The sequence below is a fragment of the Squalius cephalus genome (assembly GCF_949319135.1).
Source record: "Squalius cephalus genome assembly, chromosome: 10".
Classification (NCBI taxonomy): domain Eukaryota; kingdom Metazoa; phylum Chordata; class Actinopteri; order Cypriniformes; family Leuciscidae; genus Squalius; species Squalius cephalus.
Window position 1 is genome coordinate 15,025,119 of NC_137131.1, and position 22,103 is coordinate 15,047,221.

Here is a 22,103-nt window from a genome sequence, read left to right on the forward strand (position 1 = left end):
ACCATCCTTTATTGTAAACCCGTAATAAGCACCAATATGTGTCTACAAAGGTTTATTAACCATATTTATTTATTTATTTATTTTTTTAAACGAGTGGTTCAAAAGAACCGGTTGGTAGAAATGAGTCGGACTCCTTCACTAATCCAGAGCCATGTAGAGATATGCTTTGCGCTAATCCATACGACTCCAGTCCATGAAGAATGTGCCAGACGGGAGAATCTTAAAATACCGCGAGAACGAACGAGAATAGCCACTTCCTCAAAATGTAAACAGAAGTGAGCAGTTGCACAGTGAGTTCTTCTGTATAACAAGACATGTGAGGAGGTATGTTTTAAAGTATATCTTTGTATATTTAATTGTTTATTTTATCCGTTCGCCGCTTGTTTGCATTTACATTTATTGTAGACAACGTTGTAACGTTTTGAAGTGTACGCTCACTGATTAATTAGCATGCTAGCCTCTTTTCTGTGCTGCATTTGTGTTAATATGGTCGTATTCTGATGATTCTTTGCTATGCAGCGTTATTATGGAAATGTGGTGGAAATGTCATCTGTGTGAGTAAATGAGTTAATGATATCTTTCCACAACGACATAACTTGTTTTGGTAATACTGAAAACTTTTAATAGAAACTCCATCGTATGTGCTGTGATGGGTTCTGCTCCGTGGCTAATACAATGGAGACTAAAGAGACCGACGAGGTGGAGAAACTGAAGTCCAAGTTTATGTCAGCATGGCACAATGTGAAGTACAGTACGTAATGACAGATCTCACATGGATGTTAATTGCTGTCTTTCACAAGTGGCATACCTGTGCACGTGACTAATCTTGCATTTTCTTTAACCCTTCAAGGTTGGGCTCTTAAATCAAAAACTGCCTTCAGTCGTAATTCTCCTGTTTTCTTGTTGGGGAAATGCTACCACTTCAAGGCTGTGGGTAAGATGTTTTACACAGAACCTTTACACCAATTTCTTAATCTGTCATCCTTCACATTCTATTTTTATTTAAAGGGGTCATGAATATCTCATTTTCTTTAATCTGTTAAAATGTAAGTCATTGTACGGTAAAAACATCTCAGAACTCTGTAAAAAACTTCCTCAGTAGTCCAATAACAGCTTTTATTGAAACCAAGCTCAGAAAAATAATTGCATTGTTACATTATGATGTAATAGTGCAACAAAAGACCCCCTCTGCAGAAGAATATCAACGCCTACTTCCACATCATCACATGTTTGGCCCCGCCTACTGGCTCGTTAGTGAGATGAGAAAGAGAGAAGAGATACAGGATCACTGGACTAAAATAGCATTACCTGCCAAAAAAACTAGGAAGATAACTGAATATCTCAGTAGAGCATTATTTGTGTGTTCAGTACATTTCACTGTGGATTCTTTGATAAATCAGTTGCAATTTTGGTGCAGACTTTTACTGTAGGATATGAACCTGACAGTAATGCCACAACATGCAAAGCCGCTTTCCAACCGGAGGAACCTTTTCACAGTTCCTAGAACTATTGGCTAAAGTACCCGTATGTTCCTGCGGTGCGAACACGCCGACTAGGAACGACTTTAGTTCTAGGAACTCCATTTGGAGGAACTAATTTAGCTCCTACTTCAGAGTAGGGTCTAAACCAGCACTATAGGAACTACCTGTGACGTTAGTGTACGCTGATGACCGAACGCACGCAAAACACCAGCACCTGCCATTTTTAAAACAGCTATATGTAAACACACAGATTATAGCCTATATATTTACTCCAGAAACTAGATACAAACATGGAAATCAGTGATAGATGGGCCTCTAAACCTTTATACTGAAGAGAAAATCCAACGCAACTTTGAGGGGACCAAGTCAAACATGATTATGTATTTCTGCTCAGCTAGCAACACTGGACATCAACCACACGGCATAGGCTAATAACTTCTGTGTACTTTCTATAACAATTCTATCTAATAAAATGTTAAACAGTACTGTTAGACAGATCGCTAACTAATAAACACAGAGAATGCGAGCATTGTTTGCTCTTGCATTCTCAGCGCCGTCAAAATAAAGGTCCGTCGCTCCATCAAAATAAAATTTGCCGTGCTTGCGTCACTCCCTTACCCCTCCTACCAGTTCCTATGGCCACTTGGCCAGTGCAAACGCAAACAGCAAAACCGAATTTGGGGGAGAGTAGTTCATTGAACTGTTTAGAAGTGGACAGTTCCTGTAACTACTTGGTCGGAAAGCGGCTTAAGTAACCATGTTCTAATGCCTAATTATGATTAAATTATATACAGTAAGCGATTTAAGAGCCATCCCTTTATAATCGCTGATGCTGTCAATCAAACAGCACGAGTTTATCAGTGACTGAGTTCTGGACTCTCGCCAAACTCCCGTTATAGCCCAATCAATGGCACTGTCTACACTGCACAATGAATCTCTTATTTACGTTGTGTTTGTTATGATGAAAGCATTCGTAAGAGTGCAGAAATCGAGTTGCGATGACGAGATCACTGCATTCATGCACTCAACAGACATGTCTGTCATCGGCTACAATGCTCATCGCTGCAACATTTCATGCGACAGAAGTACATTAAATATGTAAGGAATAATTGACGACAGGCCGTTGAATTATTAGAAAAATAATGCACACCCGAGGTGGTAATGCGGTCACGACGCGAAGCGGAGTGGCCGTTACACCTCGGTGTGCATTATTTTTCTAATAATTCAACGGCCTGAAGTCAATTATTCCGCTTATACTACAGTTACCACACCTCGAAACATTGTTCAGATTATGTATTTCAAGACATTTGTAAAGTTTTTGTCATTAAAACGCTCTTGTATGTAGGACTAATTTCTTACGCATCTAATCCAATGCCTCCGTTGCTAATTCCAAAACGTCATTTTAGAGTTAGTAACGGAGGTTTGAGCCACTGATAGCAGACTAATGCTGGGACACACGACTAGCTGACACATTCTCTGACTGTTTTCATCGCAGTAGATTTTAAACACCGACTTTGAACACAGACTGAACGCGCTGAACAGGCGTTTGGGCATGATCAGTCATAAGTATCAAATTACATTCATAACCGGCCTTAAAGTGTGTCCCCGGCTTTATGCAGTTATTAATGCAGTTATTAGAGAGAGATGTTGCAATAATGAGACAGAAAAGCATGTGCGTCAATATTATTATTTATTTATTAATTTAATTCGTTTGAATTAATTCGTTCATTCTTTTTTTTTTTCATTGACAGATGACAGTAGACTATAGCCAAATAAATGAAACACAAAGCCCTTTTAACAAGTGGGCCTATCAATAATTATTTATTTGTTATTATCTGCAATAAAAATCCGTAATGCAGGACTATCCATTTATTTAGCCTATATTCAGTTTAATTTTCTATTGATTATAATATAGATAGGACTATATACTTTATTTATTAAAATTAAACTGCATGTTTCCATTGATTGTGAAGCTAGACATTGAAAATTGTAGATGAAGCGCATGGGGCTAAATGCTTTTTCTTGTTATGAATTGTATCCTATTTTCCGTTATTACGGTTGACTACGCGAAGTGATATGGAACTGTAATGCGGTCAAGACCTGCCTGGAACTACTTTAGCTGTGCGTTTCCCTGAAAATAATGCACACCTTAGAACGTTCGTCAACCAATCAGATTCAAGCATTCAACGGCCCTGTAGTATAAAATAATATAATCAACACTTTTCACGATTTGTTAATCTCGACAGCTGTAATAGTAAAAATGTAGTAAAAGTTTTCTACAGAAATCCAAATGTAATACTTTGTCATTTCATATGCAAATGTTAGCCAATCACAGCAGTGGGCGTGAAGTCTCACAGCAGACACGCCCCTTCCAACAGAGCATTCAAATCAGAGGCTTAAATCAGGGTAGAAAATGGCTTTCTGTTTCAAAATTATGACAATTTTTATAAGTGCACCTCAGGAAACAATATAAAATAATTTTAGAAATGCAGTTCATGATCCCTTTAATATATCTGGCATTTTAAAATGAAAATTATGGCTCTAATTTCTCACACTGACACACCAGGTGTATCATGAAATGTTTGTGCTAACTGTTGCCCTTAGATGATGAAAGTCCTACTGAGAGTCATTCTGCTGAGGCATTAGATGGTGATGTTGTCACAGGCAATGTTGATGGATTTCGAAGGGACTTCACCTCACGAGTTTGGCTGACCTATCGAGAAGAGTTTCCCGCCCTTCCAGGCTCCACCCTCACTTCAGACTGTGGATGGGGTTGTACACTCCGGGCAGGGCAGATGATATTGGCCCAGGCTCTCATGCTTCACATCTTGGGTAGAGGTGAGATCGGGTGGAGAGAGAATCGGTTATGATGATGATGAGTAATGAGTAGATGCATTCAGCGTCTGGCCACTTTTCTTTTATATACACTGCCATTCAAAAGTTTGGGATTGGTAAGATTTATATTTTTAAAAGAAGTCTCTCATGATCACCAAGGCTGCATTTATTTGATTAAAACTACCCCAAAAAAAATTTCAGCATCATTGCTCAAGTCTTCAGTGTCACATGATCCTTCAGAAATCATTCTAATATGCTGATTTGCTGCATTTAATATTATTATCAGGTAAAAAACAGTTATGTAAAAAAATAAAATCAGGATTTTTTGATGAATAGAAAGTTCAAAAGAACAGCATTTATCTGAAATAGAAAGCTTTTACTACCGTTTAAAAGTTTGGGGAAATAAAATAAATAAATACTTTTATTCAGCAAGGATGTATCAAATTGATCAATTTACAGTAAAGACATGTATAATGTTACAAAAGGTTCTTTAAAAAAAATTTTACACAACTGTTTTCAAGATTGATAATAATAATAATAATGATTTTTTTTAGCATCACATTAGCATAATGATTAAATGATAAAATCGTGACACTGAAGATTGGAGTAATGATGCTGAAAATTCAGCTTTGCATCATAGGAATAAATTTAAATTTTAAATATATTCAAATAGAAAATAGTTATTTTAAATTGTCATAATATTTAACAATACTACTGTTTTTTTTTTTTTGTATTTTTTATCAAATAAATGCAGCCTTGGTGAGCATAATACTTATTTTAAAAACAATTAAAAATGTATGTGTGTGTGTGTGAGAGAGAGAGAGAGAGAGAGAGAGAGCTCACAAAAAATGTTCTGGGGTGTGTGTTGCTTAAATATAATTATACAAAGTTTTTCTCATTTACATAATGAAATTCTTATTAAAAAAATTATTTTAGAGGTTGGGTACTTCAATGTCAGAGGTTGTCACTCTCTAAAGAATGAGTTCTCAAATGATTAATGGAGGGCAGTTTTGTGTAATATGTTGAACAGGCCACGGCATTTGCCAGTTTAATACCTTCATTCAAAAAACAACATTGAAGCGTCATCCAGATCCCACGCCTATAATGAAATATGTCATTATAGAAATATCTGTCTATAAAGAGGCTAATGGCTAATAAACTATACTTATTGGCCAATTACAGGCCTTGACACTTAGCAAGGTCATTACCTAATGGCCCCACAGCCAGGTCCGGCACCTTTATGACCCTCAGCACTTCTACCTACACCATTTCAGACACCCACTCTGTTTGTGAGGATAAAATGTAGTAAAAGTGAAATACTGACTACATTGAATATCATAATTGGACTTTTGTTCTTGCACAAGCCCTACTGTCCATTTAAAAGTCAAATTTATGTCTGTCACATTTGGAGAAATCTAGGACAAACTTTCAGGAGTTCTGAAAGACTTTTGCTTCATTGTTTCTTAGTGCACCATATGGATATAATTTATGAGGTAATTAAATAGAAATTAGAATTAAGAGAGTGGCATATTATTAACAACTGATTTTTAAAAGTAAATGCAAATCAAGCTCTGAAAAAGTATTTACTTGCTGCATCCTTAAAAGCACAAAAGTATTTTTCTTTTTTTTAATACTTTTTTTCAAATAATTTTCTCTGTCACCAGACTGGACCTGGTCCGAAGCACTGACCTTGGAGCCGCTGGATGCAGAGACGTGGACCAGCAGTGCAGCACGGAGACTGGTGGCCACATTAGAGGCCTCCATTCAGGGAGAAAGAGTACAGGTCACCCTGCCTCTCTGTCCTGCTCAAGGAGGGGCTGAGGAGGCCGACTCATTCCTACAAGAGGCATATCATCGCACCATTGTGTCCTGGTTTGGGGACGGACTGTCAGCCCAGCTGGGCATCCACAGACTAGTACAGCTAGGAATGACTTCTGGAAAACTGGCAGGAGATTGGTACGGCCCAGCAGTGGTGGCACACATACTCAGGTAAAGAGTCCATAATACATACTTGTTTTTATAGTTTTTAAGTCACCCATTCCTCATTATAATGTTCAGTATGTCAAATATATCTCACCCTGTCACTCTTTCTTCCTATGCGTCCCTCAGAAAAGCTGTTGATGGGGCAGCAGATGCAATGCTGAAAGGGATAAGTGTTTATGTAGCACAGGACTGCACCGGTATGGAAAATTTCGATCTAAAGTCTTTCACAGACCAGCAAAAGGGCAAATATGATTAATAGAAGACTTCTGACATTTAAAACCACTAGTGAAATTGCTTATACTTTGTATTTTTATTTATTACAAATTTTCATCAAAAATATGTTTTATAAGCATAATATTATGAGCAAAAAGTGCATCACGGTTTCAACAAAAAATATTAAACAACCATTCTCAGCTCTGATAATAGTAAGAAATGTTTCTTGAGCACCAAATCAACATATTAGAATGATTTCTGAAGGATCATGTGACACTGAAGTGTAATGACTGCTGAAAAGTCTTTGCCATCACAGGAATGAATAACATTTTAAAATATTTTAGAAAATAATTATTTTAAATTGTTTTTTTACTGTATTTTTGATCAAATAAATGCAGTCTTAAAAATCTTGCCTAACTTTTGAATAGTAGTATGTGTATATATATAATACTAAACTAACACACACCAAATATTTTTAAGCTAACTCACAGACATCATACAATTGTAGCTGAATTGTGTATTGTGAGAGTACAAGTACAATTAGGGCGTTTTCACACTTGGTTCGGTTCGTGGGTGTGCACCCGAGTTCGGAAAACTGCTTTCACATTATCCAAACGAACCAAAGTCTGATGTCAATCGAACCCGGGTGCGCACCAAAAGTGCTAGTGTGAAAGCACCCTTAGATTCAACGGCTATATTTTTCCACTTCACAGAGAAATGTACCTGTTTTTGACCTCTGTTGTTGATTGTCTGCAGTGTACAGTGCTGATGTTATTGATAGCCATTCAGCACGAACGAGCAGCCACTGTGATCCTCAGGGACTCAATACTGGAGCTGCCCCTGATAGTAGAGCTGTCATCATCCTCATTCCTGTGAGATTGGGTGGAGAGAAGATCAACCCAGAATACTTAAGCTTTGTCAAGGTGAGGCTTTGGTATGGAAGCTTGTTTCCGCCACAGAATAAAACATTTGAAAAGATAATTGCAACTTTTTATCTCACAATTGCGAGTTTACATCTTGCAATTCTGACTTTATAACACACAATTGCAAAATTATGTCGCAATTGTGACTTTATATCATGCAATTCTGACTTAATATCTCCCAATTGCGTGTTATAAAGTCAGAATTGCGAGATATAAACATGCAATTCTGAGAAAAAAGTCAGAATTGCGAGTTTAGTTCTCGCAATTCTGACTTTAGAATACGCAATTTGCGACTTAAATGTGATAAAAAGTCAGAATTGCGAGATAAAAAGTCACAATTACCTTTTTTAATTTTTATTCTGTGGCGAAATCAAGCTTCCATACATTGGAGATCACCCTTTTGCACAAATACAAACTAGATCATGCAATGACAAAAAAAGAGAAATATTTGTTAAAGATGTGGCTATGAACTTACAATACAGTGATCTTAACTGTTCTCTTTTTCTTTCCTCGTCAGAGCATATTAAGCTTAGAGTACTGTATCGGCATCATTGGAGGAAAGCCAAAGCAGGCCTACTATTTTGTTGGATTTCAAGGTTAGTTTTTTATTCAGAAGTCATTCTGCACACTCTTCAAGAGACAAAGTAAAAGAATGCATGCAAAGAGAAGGCCAGCGGCATCAGAGAAGCTTATTTTATTTTTTCCGAACCCATCAAAAATACTACACCATTTATCATGTGAGGCAATCTGAAACAGCAGGCTTTCTCCACTTACATAAGTAGCTTGCATAGATTTCCGAGCTACCCAGAGTAGCCCACTCTCCATCACCTTCAGTAGCCAGTGGAAACCTTCAGTTGGACATGTTGGTAGTCAATATTTACCCATTTACATTTTAACAATTTGAAATACAATCCGCGATGATGTCTAAATGACAAGCAATAAATTCTCCCTGCCAGGCCCAGCCCGTCGTCTGCATTCATCATATGCAAATGATGTAATATAATTGCATGTTTGTAAAAGTAATTTCTCCACACCAAAATTAAATGACAGCCCCCTTTGCTGCATAAAGAATGTGCTTGTACAACCAGATTCGATTATGCAGCGTTTAATCCATCCGAGTTTAAGAAGGACCAAAAAAAATTCTCGCATTTGATTGTTTGAAGCCCAACTGAGGTGGGTGACTTTGAGCTGCTCTGCATAGAAATTGGGCAAGGATAGGCATTATAATAATCACTGTGTTTTTTGAATAACTTGTCTTTTGTTTTGTCCTTGCAGATGACAGCTTGATTTACATGGATCCTCATTACTGTCAGTCTTTTGTGGATGTCAGCACAAGCGATTTCCCTCTGCAGGTAATGTGGAATTACAAAAAGCTGACCGCCGCACAGTGATGTGAATTTAATAGTTTCTGTACTTAAGGGTATGAATCTGAAAGTAGACCTCCACACTCAATTACCGAACACTAGAGATTTACACATTGTTCTGGTCTTTGTATCAGCCCCAACATTTTATATAGCTCCAACGATTTTATATTTCAGCATCATAACTTATTTTTACGCTTTTTGCGTGCTGTAGAAAGTGGCCTGGCGAAAGACAGAAATATTGGGCCGTACTTTTTGCTCGGCTGTCTAAGCCTTTCAGATCTCCGGCAGAATTCAACATTTGTCAAAAAACGTGTCAAAAAGTAAAATCTTTTATTTCTGCAATCTGATTGTTTCACATGAACACGCATCCATCATTTGGAACCGCAGGATTGAACAGTTTAACACACCTATTGGACTGTAGATGGATATTACAGACGAAAATGTATAATGTATATATGTATATGTAATGTATGTATAATAAGTGTGCATATGGATCACTGTGATTTCACAAACATGGAAAACAAATTGCTGCTTTTGACTGGAATTTTAATGGACATTTCATCTTTTTTCTTCTTTAAAGTCCTTTCATTGTCCATCACCAAAGAAAATGTCTTTCAGTAAAATGGACCCGAGCTGTACCATTGGATTCTACTCAAAAAATGTCGAACACTATGAAAGAATTTGCAACGAACTTTCAAAGGTGGGTAAACCTTTCAAAACCTTTGTTCATGTTTTAATTGAAGTATAGCAAAAATTGTTCCATAGTTTTTGATGATAAATGGCATGTTCATTTTCATTTTAAAATGTTCTATTATGTTATGCCTAAATTCACAAACTGTCCAAGAAAAAAACTGAAAAATATTTCCCTTTTAAGCTGTAGAAAGGCAGCTATTTAAGTTTCAGGCAGCAGGTGGCAGCATTTAACTAGGTAATTGAAAACTGTGAAAGTATTGGCACTGCTCCCAGCAGAGACTAAAGGGGCAAATGTTGTATGTTTTTTTATACATTTTAGGTTGATAAACTGTTTGTTAATTTGCTAGATATTGGAGCCATCATCGAAAGAGAAGTACCCTGCATTCACCTTCATGAAGGGACACGGGAAGGATTATGAACTTTCGATGGCTGTAGAAAAGCGAGAATGGCCTTTCATCAGGGACTCAAGAAAAGCAGGGACAACATCGGGAGACTTTGTGCTGCTCTGAGAGAACCCTTCAAGCCTCTAACCAAGAGCCAAGTGATACACCACAAATCAGGGCTGTATTTACATAACACTGTGGGCCTAAACTATAGAACCCTCATGTCATTTCAGAAAAAGCCATTAAACAAAAAGACCAGTCAGTGCATTCACTAGCTTCACATTTAACTGAACCCATACTGATGTCAATAATTCTGTCAGTATGCGCTTGAAAGCAAAGTTTAATCCAGAGATGGTGATCATAGTCTGGAGTGTTTCATGCACATGGGCCATCCACATATGTTTTGATTGCAATTTTATTTACTAGCTAAACCAGGAAACATTTCAGTGTGCTCATATAAATGCAATGGACATGCGTGGTTAATACATGTATTTTTTTAACAAGAATATATTTTTTTCTAGAATCTTGTTACTTTTCTCTGGGTACATTTAATTAATTATTTCTTAAAACAATGTCTCAAAACACCTATCTAGTGTACTTTTTTGAAAGATTATACATTATATGGTGATTTAACTTCACAAAACGTATGTTTTATGTTATGTTAACTGGAAGGATAATGTGCCTTTACAAGTGAGTAGAAAACACTGTATCACGTATAACTAAATATAGTGGTAGCTAGATTAAAAAAGCCCTCTCTGCTGCCAGCGTTTTTAGAAATATTAGTCGTAGTGCGTTGATATGCACTGAAACTGTGCTTAATATAAGATTAATTAATGCCAATTAACAACAATACAGTAGCCAATATGAAAAACCAGAATTTCAGCGTTATTTTTCAGCTCACTGTGTTATTTTTAAGGTGTAATGGAAGATCTAAACCAGTATGAATCAAGGAGTAATTTATTATTAAATTATGCCTTATTTATATATCTCCTCAATTTTAATTTCTTGGTGATGTATCATTTTAACAAAATTGTAAATATGATGATACTGCACTGCCATGAATAGCTTTAATTTTTGCTAAAAACACCTTTGAACCAAAGCACTTGGCATTGAACAAAACTGTAACACTATAGCTCTAATACAGTGTTGATATATTATAGGTAACTGGCATCATTTTTGTTTTTTTCTTTTATTTATTCAAACCTATTAAATCCACCATTTGTCAATTTTAAGAGTTGTGTAAATTACTACCATGTATTTGTAGTAACACCATACTTTAATCGCCAAAATCATTTTGCACAATGAACGTTTCAGTTTTATAATTGTTGAAAATTGTTTAATTGTTCAAAAATGAAAAATAAATCTAATATGGTTAAATAATCAAAACGTGTTTCTACTCAATCTGTAATAATTACCTACATGATTTATTTGAAGTAGCTCAACTTCCGTTCTTTACTGAACAGCAAATTTGTTATTGAGCTGTTTTCAGTCTAACAACTCATCTTCCCAACAAACACTGCAAATGAAAATGACCCGCACTTACTAACTCCTTTTCATAACCCATCCATGGAACAAATCTGTATCTGGTGATTACGTCATTTTCCAGGGCAAAGTAATTGTAAATATCCTTGCGTTGGACTCAGTGTTGCCATGGTTAATTCTTCTGTTTCTTTTCCGTTTGAGCAATGATTTGCTATTTTCATGTTAAATACAAATTCTTATATTAATAAGGTCATGGCCCATAGGGTCTGGTTGGGGGAACAAGTTGCCCTTCTGTGGAACCAAGCAAGCAGAATAAGTCACTGTCTGTCTCACCACTACATGTTGTGAAGACAGAAGCAGCGAAGCACAATAGCCCCATCGTCTCAATGTCTGTGATCAGTAAATTCATTTTGGGCTGTATTTAGGAAACAAGGAATGGAGGAGAGCGGGAAAAGGGAAGTTTGGGACATTAGGGGTGAGGCAACATGCTGCCCTTTCCGTCAGTGTTATATGAAAGGTCGCTTGTGCTGGGAGGCATGGCTGCTTTGAGAAGACTTTGTGTTCTAGCCGTATTTATGATGCTGCCTGTATGAATATTTGATTAATGAATCATTCTCTCCTGAGGGGGGAACTCTGTATCTCAGCAGCGGCTACGGGACCATACCAGACCTCATCTCTCTGTTATAGCACAGCTGCCAATAGAGGCATTGATTCCGGCAGATTCCTTAAAATCTAATCTGCTCCGGCGAGCGCATTCCACAGATGAAAGAAGCGGAATTCTCTGAGAGGCTTCGTTTTGCAGGCAATTTGGATTGAATAAAGTTTTCTCTCTTCTCTCTCTTTTTGATATTCATTTTGACAAGATAGGATATGACATAAGTTTTTTTGCTGCAGGCTGTAATGGAGAAAGCGCAGTCATTCATTCGGAAAGAACTATCAACAATCAGTTCAGTGTTTATTCCGTTTTTTTTTTTTTTTTCCTTAATGTCTTTCTTTTAGTTTCTAAGACCATCTCTTGTGGAAACCCAAGCAAAATTAGGCAATGCACTTGATCGTTTCCTCCAGATGGAAATAGACACGCATTTATACATATTACACCAATTTGAGGAAAGTCTGTGTAGTCAGACAGACAGATAGACATAGATAGATAAACAGGCAGACTCTTCAAACAGGTTCATAAAATGTGTTTTTGTGCAAAGAATGTCACTGGGGTTCAAAACAACACTGGAATTACCAAACCAATAAAGAAATATATTACTAATACTATTTTACTGTAAAAAAAATAATAACAATAATAATATTTTCAAAAATGAAACTATAGAGCTTATATAGAGGTATAGAGAAATATAGCTGCAAGCAGCAATTATCGGGGCCAAGCGCAAAGACAATAAGACATGCCAACATGGCTGGGAGTGTCAGACCAACTGCAACAATGAGAAATTAAAGACATTTAAAGATGATTTAGGTAAAATGGCTGAAAAATCATATATACAGTAACTAAAAATATGATTTAATGGATTATCAAGACATATACCGAGTTTTGTAATGGTACACCAATGCATTTGTAAAGTGTTGCATTTAATATCATGATATTATATTGTAATTAATGGCAATGTCCTTGTTTTGTTATATTATAGTGCCACCCTTGGTTCCACCGCTTTTTTTGTTCTCAGAGTGAGCCCATACATGTGTATCAAATTTGGTGAAAATATCTCATTTTGTTTTGGAGTTATAGACATTTATATGTATGAGAGCTTAAAAAAATGACCAATGGGCGTCTTTGATTGGATTTTTTTGCCACTTACTATCAAAATTTTGACATTTGGGCAATAGTGTTAAACCAACAACCTATGTTTCCAAACTTCCTACGGTGGTTTCATCTTGATCAGTCTAACGGTTTCGAAGATAGTGGCAAATGTTTTTTTAAGCACTAATTTACAACATTGTGCTAACTATAAGGCGAAACCTAGAATGTTTGGTATTGTTAGACTCGGCAAGGATTCAGAAATGTAAGGAGATGACTCCCGTGAAAATAAGTCAACCAAATCCAAAGTTATAAGCATGTAAATAATTGCCCAAAATGGCCGATATGGAAAAATTGGATATCAGTCGACTCGGCATGACGCCCTGAATCTAACGAAACCACTTTTATTATTTTTGGACAAACTGTTCAGAAGTTATAACCAAAAATTATTTTTTTTGTATCTCCGGACCAGTAGGTGGCGCTGCGCCGAAACGCAGCATGTAGCCTCAAGCCATGCTTGTGATGACAAGTACCAAGTTTGGTCTGAATACGATAAAGCGTTGCAGAGATACAGCCTTAAGTCTGTTTTTGCAAGCGCTACGTAAAATTAGTTTGCACGATTCAAGAACGGTTTGACGAATCAACTTGAATTCCAGAACATTTTGTCGCTCTGAAGATGATCTAGTTACATTTTTGTGAAAATTGGAGCAATCATCTAGGATGAGTTCAAAAAAGTAGGGTTTAAAAAAAAATCTAAACGGCGGAAAGATTTATATGATGGAAAATGACGTCATGACTCATGATGCAATTGAATTTTGTTTCTAGCCCTTATGGTTCAAAAGTTATTAGCATAAACATGAGTGAAACTTTGGACAGTTGGTGGTGCTAGAGGGATTGAGTTAGAGACTCCAAATTTGCTATGGTGACTGTTCAGACTGTCCTCTATCAATGTGCCAAATTGCATAACTTTCCCGCAAGCGGTTCTATGGGCTGCCATAGACTTCCGTACGGAAGAAGAAGAATGCCAACGATTCCAATAGGTGCCTACGCACTTTCAGTGCTTGGCCCCTAATTAAAGATTAGAGCAGCTTGCGTGTAAAAGACCACATTACCACGCTCCAAGGAGATAATATATATTTATTTATTTATATATTATTATTTTTATTTTATTTTAAAAAAACGGAGAAGAAAGTTCAGAAAACTTTTTTTTTTTCAGAAAACGGAGAAGGAAGTCATACAGATTTGGAATGAAAAGAAATGACAGGCTTTTTACTTTAGTGAAATATACTTTTAAATGTTAAATGAAATGTTTATCGTTTTGTTTTTTCCCACTGCCGAGCACCCAAGCCTCCCCTGAGGAGGGCCTTTAGCCAGCCACAACCCCGTTCCCCCTCCACCGTGACAACACAGGGCGCCCGGAGTTAACATTTAGATAACAGATGTGTGTGCCTGTTTTCATACGCCTTTCAGGTGACAGGACATCACAGGGGCTGTTTCCTGCATCTCTTGGGCTATACGGAGCAAACACATGTTTCCTCATTCCCCTCTCCTCTCAGGCATGGCCGACCCCCTGTCACGATTTACTAACCAAATCCATCCAGAGCTGGCGGGAGCAAAGGCTTGAAAGCTGGGGATATTGCCTGCTGTTGAGCCTGTCGAGTCAGCTATGTGTGCTCCACAGTTGAGATGAGTATTGCTAATGCACACACAGACATTCATTCCAATGAGAGGAGACACTTCACACCACAGAGAGGCACAACATCTATCTCACAGACACTCTTTTGTCATCCAGTGTACCTTTACAGTCATAAAAACATATCCAAGGTGTGCATTTTAATCAAAGTTAGGACTGAAATTATTTTCCTAGGCGCACAGATGAAATGATGTTGCTTGTCTCATTATCTAAGAAAACAAGACACTGTAAAAGTCTCCCATTAATTAACAGAGATATGACCGTAATTGCAACAGTGAATAAACTTAATCACTGTCTTCAAAATGTCCACTTTATGCCACAATGAAACCTCTGCAATAAAGGGAAAACAGAGAGAGATAATGACAAACATTAAAATAAGCTCAACTACTGTAAATATCAAGATTTTCTTTATTTCATTTTTTTCTTTGAAGAAAAAAGTATATATACTTTTTAAATCCAGTAAATCACGAACAGCTGGAACAATCATGGAGTCCAAAAGTTTGATAAGCATTGCAATAGAGCATCTATTAACCTTTATTTATGTCATAGACTATATCTTAGTCTTTCTTATATAGAATGGCAATTTAAAATTAATAATAAATTTGCTTAATATTTTAATTAAAATGCTAACAATTTGTAACCGTTTCATTTAATCAAAAGAGCAAGAATGTCGTTGTTCTTGCCGATATACAGACTGTAAGATTTATACAACAGTTCTATAAACAAGAAGTTAATGTTGAGAACTTAAATCTGGCATGCAAATATTCAGACATAGATATATATATATACATGAAGATGCCGCTCCACACACGTCGCTGCGTTCGCCGTCTTTTCCTCTGCCAAAGAAAATAGTTCCAAACAAAGCAGAATCAACCATCTGTGTCACAGAGCAAATCAGTACCTGTGTGTTCGAAATCGCCCCCTCATTCACTATTCCCTGTGTTACTCCACTATAGTCCACTAGACGGAAGAATAGTGAGTGAATTCGGACACTGAGTGCGCCATAAGGGCTGCCGGCTTTGCTTAGTTTGTGCTTGCTGTTTAATAATAATTTGAAACTTAGCAAACTGGCAGCTCCGGTAGTAATGAAAAGATTTATCTTGAACTCTGTCATGGAAATTAGCATGTATAAACCTTAATTAAACAATTTAATAGTCAATTAAAAAGGAATTTATACCTGTATGATATTATGCTGTACCCACATTGAACCAGTGGTTTGGATGGATGGATGGTTGATTCACCATAGATATGTATACGTAGATGCCGCATTCACTCACTCATTTTGCACTCGAACGTTCACGGACCGGCTTTGACCATTCCAATATGGCGGATGGCTTACGTACTGTATAGTGGCCTATAGAGACAGCCGCTAATGATATTTATGAATTCACCTGCGGGCAGCATCTTCTGGCAAGACGCAGGAATTAATTTGGCGTGACCGTCACAGTGTATTATGGGTATTCTCTAGCCGTTGAGTGTACATTGGTTGTACACTCGATATTGCAGTGCATTATGGGATTAAATGAGTGCATTCGAAAATGTCCACTATGGTTTCAGACACCACTATAAATGGCTGTCCCCTATTTAAGGGTATAGGGGGCGCTTTCGGACACAGCCAGTGTTTATAACAAATCGTACATGACTCGCTCATGATACACAAAAAGACAGTCATTTGTCGCCCTGCATCTACTGGTGTAATGATGTAACCTGTAGAAAGGGTCATGGAAAAAAAAACAATAATACACAGACTGGCAGCTGTTGGACTAAACATCAGCCTTCTTGGAACAGGAAGTTTTATATAAGCAAGAAAAAATGGTAGGCTGTGCTATATTATGGACATAGTCAAATGCTTGTATGCAATATAAGAGCATTAGGTTATTGTTGACAACAAACTAACATTAACAAACTTTATTTGCATTTTTTAATCTGAATGTAAATACATGATGAACACATTCTGTTAAATGCAAAATACCCTTTACTTAATCACAAAAATTCCTAAAATAGCATCCTACATCGAAAATGGAAAAAAAAGCCAAAAAACATTTATCTATTAATGATCCATTAATCTGTGCTGCTGAAATATTGGCCTTCTCAACACATATACCTATATACTAAAAAAGGCCATTTAAAATGATTCAGTGGCCCTGTGTGGGGGCATTAATTTTCTGTACTAAAAATATATTTTTAAAGCAGGTCTCCTTCCCTACTTTTTCTTGTGTGCGATGCATAATGGATTTCCATCTAATCCATTATGGCTGTGGCTCCTTGCCTCACCAAGGTTTTGTCTTTTTTAAATGAAGTTTTAATAAAGCACGACCGAGGGTGTCCAAGGTCAATTATAATCTTCCTTTCCCCAGGTACAGATACTTGTGCTTAGTTAAGCATAATATCTGTCAGTCATAGACCAGTAATCCATAATGTCTGAGGAGGCAAGCGAAGGCTGAAGCGATCTAACAGAAATGTTTTTGCACGTCAGTGCATGCATACTGTGTGTGTGTGTGTGTGTGTGTGTGTGTGTGTGTGTGTGTGTGTGTGTGTGTGTGTGTGTGTGTGTGTGTGTGTGTGTGTGAGTGTGTGTGTGTGTGTGTGTGTGTGTGTGTGTGTGTGTGTGTGTGTGTGTGTGTGTACGCTGTTGGCTATTTTTCCCTTTGATTGGCACGTAAGGTCGACATTTCCTGTTAACAAGTGGACAAAGAGGCTCACTTCATCCCTATCATTTACAGTGCTTGTCAGCTTAGGGGAATATATCTCTATGCATCATGAATAGCTTGAGAGTCAAGACAGAAAATGGGCGAGAGATATTATTCAATATTGTGGCAGATTGTGATATTGTGGTTCTGACCCCTCTATGAGAAATATTTGATTTTGAATTATTCTAGTATATATCTATTACCATCTACCTTAAATTAGCCTTTATTAGCTTCAACCTCCTAAACACTATCTACTATTTGGCTAAAGCTAAAGGCTAATCAAAGCTCACTGAAAACAAACCTTTTTAGAAAACAAATTTAGGGATTCAATTTATTAGCTTTATTAGCTGTAGGCTACTAAATGCTAAAGCTAAAGGCTATTTTAGTAGGTTAAAATTGTTACTTTGAGAAAAAAATTCTCAGTAGTGGCAAATTTATGGATTACATGTATTAGCTTTATTATCTTAAGCTCCTATATACAGGCTAAAGCTAAAGGCTAATTTAGGTTAGAGCTAAAGTTGCTATCAGAGGCAATTAAACATTGAAAACATTGTTTTCTTCGATTAGGCACCAGTTTGCTTGCATTGAAGCTTTTATTCACAGCTACATTTGTTCTTTTGAAATTCAAAAAAGCATGTTTAAGTAACAATACGCCTACTACATAATGTGCAAGTATTCACAATAATCTTATCATTTAGGACCCCCATCCTCACCAAAAATCCTTCTGCCTCTCTCTTTCCCCTCTCTTCACTCCCAGCTATGTACAGATGGGTCTTTGACAGGTCTACAGCTGTTCCCCTAATTGTTCATTAAGTGTTCTATTGATTCCCTGATTCGCAGTACATGTGTGTTTCAGACGGGCTCTGGTCTGAAGAGGCAGACCCACACATCCAGCCCCCGAGATGACAGAACCGGCTCAAGCCGAAAATGCAAGCTGTCACTTTCGATCCAGCCTGTTCCCCTCCGAGGACGCATCCAGGATTGCCTCTGATCACCTGCTAGCTTTTTATTAGCTAAACTTTTAGCATCAATCAATTAAAGTGGGTGGCAGTAGCATGAAAAAATATTTAATTCCTTGTTAGGCTGGCCCGTGCCTCAGATTGCACCTGGCTGTTGAGAGAGGCTTTACGTGAGTGTTATCAGTGCAAGGAATCAGTTGTGATTACATGGAGTTTACGTGGAGCGTCCGGGGAGGGCTAAAGCAAGATGGCGTACATACGGTTTGCGAGTAGAGGACGAAGAGAGAGAGAGAGAGGCTCTTTCTCATCCCCACCGTCGACTCGAGACAATTTTTAAAGAGATAAGATCATCTCCAATTGTGGATTGTGGCAGTCAAGCTGGTCTCTCCTCGGGCTGATCCAGATTTAATCTCCAGACTGGGCAGATCAGAAACACGGACGCCCTCACAGGCTGACCATAAATCTCCTGCCTAACAAATAGACCCTGATAAAACTGTAAAAGTTATTTAAATTCTCCTAATGGACAGATTTATCCATCCTGGTGCTCTCGGCGTGCCGTGCTCAGTCAGTGCTCTGCGCAGCCTCTTTGACAAAGTCATCCTTTCCTATTTCATCTTCGCAGATAAAAGGAACAGGTGAACAAGATTAAAACCAGACACACACTCTGGGAACAAAAGAAGATGCTTTTTTTTTATAAAGCTGAGAGAAAGGCATAGGTTATAACAGTGCTTCATTTTCCCCACTGGGTATGTAAGACATAGCAATTGCATATGTGGTCAAGAGTAGAAATGAAAAACATCCTGGACAGACAGCAAGCATTTAGGTTTCAGCCTACGATTTGGCTTGAAGATCGGATGTACTTTAGCTAAGTCAGCCTGTGTGTATCTGTATGTGTGAACAGGACTCTAATGCCACTGAGGGACTGATAATGTCCTCTGTAAAACACAATCACTCACCCCCGCCTCCTCTTTAGGTAAGTCTCCAGGACCCCAATCAATACTACACAGCCTAGTGACTTATCATCTTGTTCTCTGCGACATAACCGCACCTGTTTTGTAATAATGGATTACCAGTGGGATGGTGGTAATCCAGTGGTTAAGGAACTAGGATCATAACACAAACGTGACTGAGACAAAGTGATTAACATTAACTGTTTCTGTAAAATCATAAAGTTTATAATCCTTTTGAAAATATATTATTAATAATATTATTCATATTGTTCCAAAGCCGATATAGGAGATATTTAGTAGAATGTCTAAGCCGGTTTGTCCATATAATGAAAGTGAATAGGAAGCAGAAAGATTCGTAGACACTGTTCAATTTCCAGTATTATTTTAGCATTATATACTCTTATTTATTAATATTATATTGAATTAGATTTTTAATTTTTAGTTTAAGTTTAAGTTTTAGTAATTGTATGTGCTTTTGTCATTTTTTTAGTGCAGTTTACTTGCAGTAATAGTAGAACTTCAACTTATTTTGTTTTATTAAGTTACTTGCCACAGGAAAGTCAAATTTTCGTCAGTTTTAAAGTTTAATAGTTTTTCATTTTTAAGCTTTATTTAAATAAACGAAAACTATTTGTAATAGTTGTAGTTAACAATAACAACACTGTCACTTTCATTTCAGTGTGAGTGGATGATTCTGGTGTGAACTATTCCTTTAAGAAAGCAAACGCTACTAAATTCCTATCACATAAATTATGAAAAGCATGCACAGTATAGGCCTGGAGATTGTTTTTTTGGACCATATGCAGTACATCCAAAACGATTTAGGCCTGGGAATTATGATTTGTGTGCTTTTCCACTTCCTAACTTTGGTCAGTGCAGCAGAGTTTTATTTTCTCTCAGTGCTGAAGGCCGTGACCTTTAGGTTGCTAACTACAGCCCCCTAAGCTGACCACACTCTCTCAGACACACACACACACAGAATGATAGGTGGTCATGAACCATTGCTCTATGGCCTTGCTTGCCTTTGCAGTTTTGTGGCAATACTTGCAAGGCCTTTTGATTCTTAACTCTTCCTTGCCAGCTGTTATAAACTGCTCCACAAATTACAAAGAAAAGAAAAATGAAAGGTTGGCACATTTTTTTTTCCCGATATTATCCTTACATTTCCACATGGGCTGACTTTTGGTTCTGTTTCCTTCATAGTATGTACAGTAATATTGTGATACAGAGTGTGAACAGATTACCAATCAGATAATCAGTCGCATATTAGTAAGAATTACAATGAACAATTGCATTTAATTATGCCAAACAATGCACAAATGTAAAGATTTCCTAAACTAAAAATAAAATAAAAATAATTTTGTTCAAAGGTCAATACTTGAAATTTGACTCCTTGCAAATTATCACAGAAACATTATATTATATTATATTATATTATATTATATTATATTATATTATATTATATTATATTATATTATATTATATTCAAATGTAAATATTTCCTAAGCATACAATAAAAATAAAATACAAATAATTTTGTTCAAAGGTTGATACTTGAAATTTGTCTCCTTGTAAATTATCACAGAAACATTATTATATTATATTATATTATGTTACGTTACGTTGTTACATTACATTATATAATATAATATTATATTATATTAAATTATACATGACTTAAGTATGTTATAATGCCGAGTACAGTGTCCATAAAAAATAACAATTACTTGCAATTAAATGCATGTTTCTGAGCAAGAAAAATCAAACCACTTTCATGACATGTGAAACGAGCTATTAAACAAAGACGATGTGGTTCAGTGGAACATAATCATCATTGCAAACTACTTCAAAATTCACATTCAGCACTGAGGTCCAATGAAGTGTTGCCCCGTTAGCCTTTTTATCAAGACTAACAACATGAGGTGCTCGTTCCACTCTCTCTGTCCGTAGTTCCATCTATATTCAGCATCCCCAGGCTAACCCGGGCTGTAGTTAAGGAAATACTCGCATTTCTACCCAACGCTTGCACCCACCCACCCACGCACACACAAACACAAGCTCTCTAATGCTGAGTACATGGGCTGATTGGAGCTGATCTTAAAGAGAGCACTCCAAGCCACTGTTTACCAACATTTCAGTTTCTATGGCTCATCTATCAGAGAGTGGAATAAAAGAGCGGTCAGAGGGGTGTTGGACTTGTCTTTAACCTTGATGATGTTTCCAGTGAGGCCGCATAATGGGCCTCTAATTGCTTTCGCGGAGAGGGGGATGTGTTGACATTTCCTTTTGTGCTGGCAAGAGGCTGCGGCTCGGACCATTATGCTAATCCAACCATTATATATCCAAGTCTATTTATGGGCCTGACACAAGTGATGTTGCAGGTAAAGGGCTGTGAAATGGTCTGTAAACAGAAGGAATTGATTCCTGGGCTCTGGCGATGGTCACAGCCTCTGAGCAGAGAAAGACTTGCCATCTTCACACTCGTCCGAGCCCTGAAATTGCCACCGACGGCTTCAGAAGGCCTGTCTGTTGCCTGGCATAAAAACAGGAAACGTGAGATCAGATCGGCAGAGCGCGCGCAGAAAACAGACACACCGGAAACAGACTGACACATCCGCAGGTGCTTAAACTCTTGAGTGCGCCGTGATCAGGAACTTCAATTCTAGTTCGAACTCGAATTACATAATTAAAAGAAAGAAAAAAGTGCAGT

General features: G+C 37.2%; 1 protein-coding gene across 5 annotated transcripts; it reads left to right on the forward strand.

Moving 5' to 3' along the window:
- Positions 1 to 227: 227 nt before the first annotated feature.
- On the forward strand, positions 228 to 10,113 carry atg4c (autophagy related 4C, cysteine peptidase). 5 transcript variants are annotated; one of them, XM_079884721.1, is made up of 11 exons: positions 228 to 324; positions 628 to 751; positions 851 to 934; positions 4,086 to 4,319; positions 5,981 to 6,305; positions 6,426 to 6,496; positions 7,269 to 7,435; positions 7,953 to 8,031; positions 8,711 to 8,787; positions 9,380 to 9,499; positions 9,840 to 10,113. In XM_079884721.1, exons 2-11 carry the CDS (start codon positions 640 to 642, stop codon positions 9,999 to 10,001), a joined length of 1,431 nt encoding a protein of 476 aa, XP_079740847.1. In that variant the 5' UTR covers positions 228 to 324; positions 628 to 639; the 3' UTR covers positions 10,002 to 10,113. The 5 variants fall into 5 exon arrangements, with proteins under 5 accessions (XP_079740847.1, XP_079740848.1, XP_079740845.1 ...); XM_079884722.1 differs by having other exon boundaries at positions 250 to 336; XM_079884719.1 differs by having other exon boundaries at positions 251 to 316.
- The last annotated feature ends 11,990 nt before the right edge of the window (positions 10,114 to 22,103 follow it).

Excerpts from the sequence above, each read along its gene's own strand:
- atg4c (XM_079884721.1), top strand. The coding sequence starts at position 640 with ATGTGCTGTGATGGGTTCTGCTCCGTGGCTAATACAATGGAGACTAAA. Across the intron at positions 752-850 it reads ATGGCACAATGTGAAGTACA|GTTGGGCTCTTAAATCAAAA; the intron begins GTACGTAATGAC and ends TAACCCTTCAAG. Across the intron at positions 9,500-9,839 it reads TTTGCAACGAACTTTCAAAG|ATATTGGAGCCATCATCGAA; the intron begins GTGGGTAAACCT and ends TTAATTTGCTAG.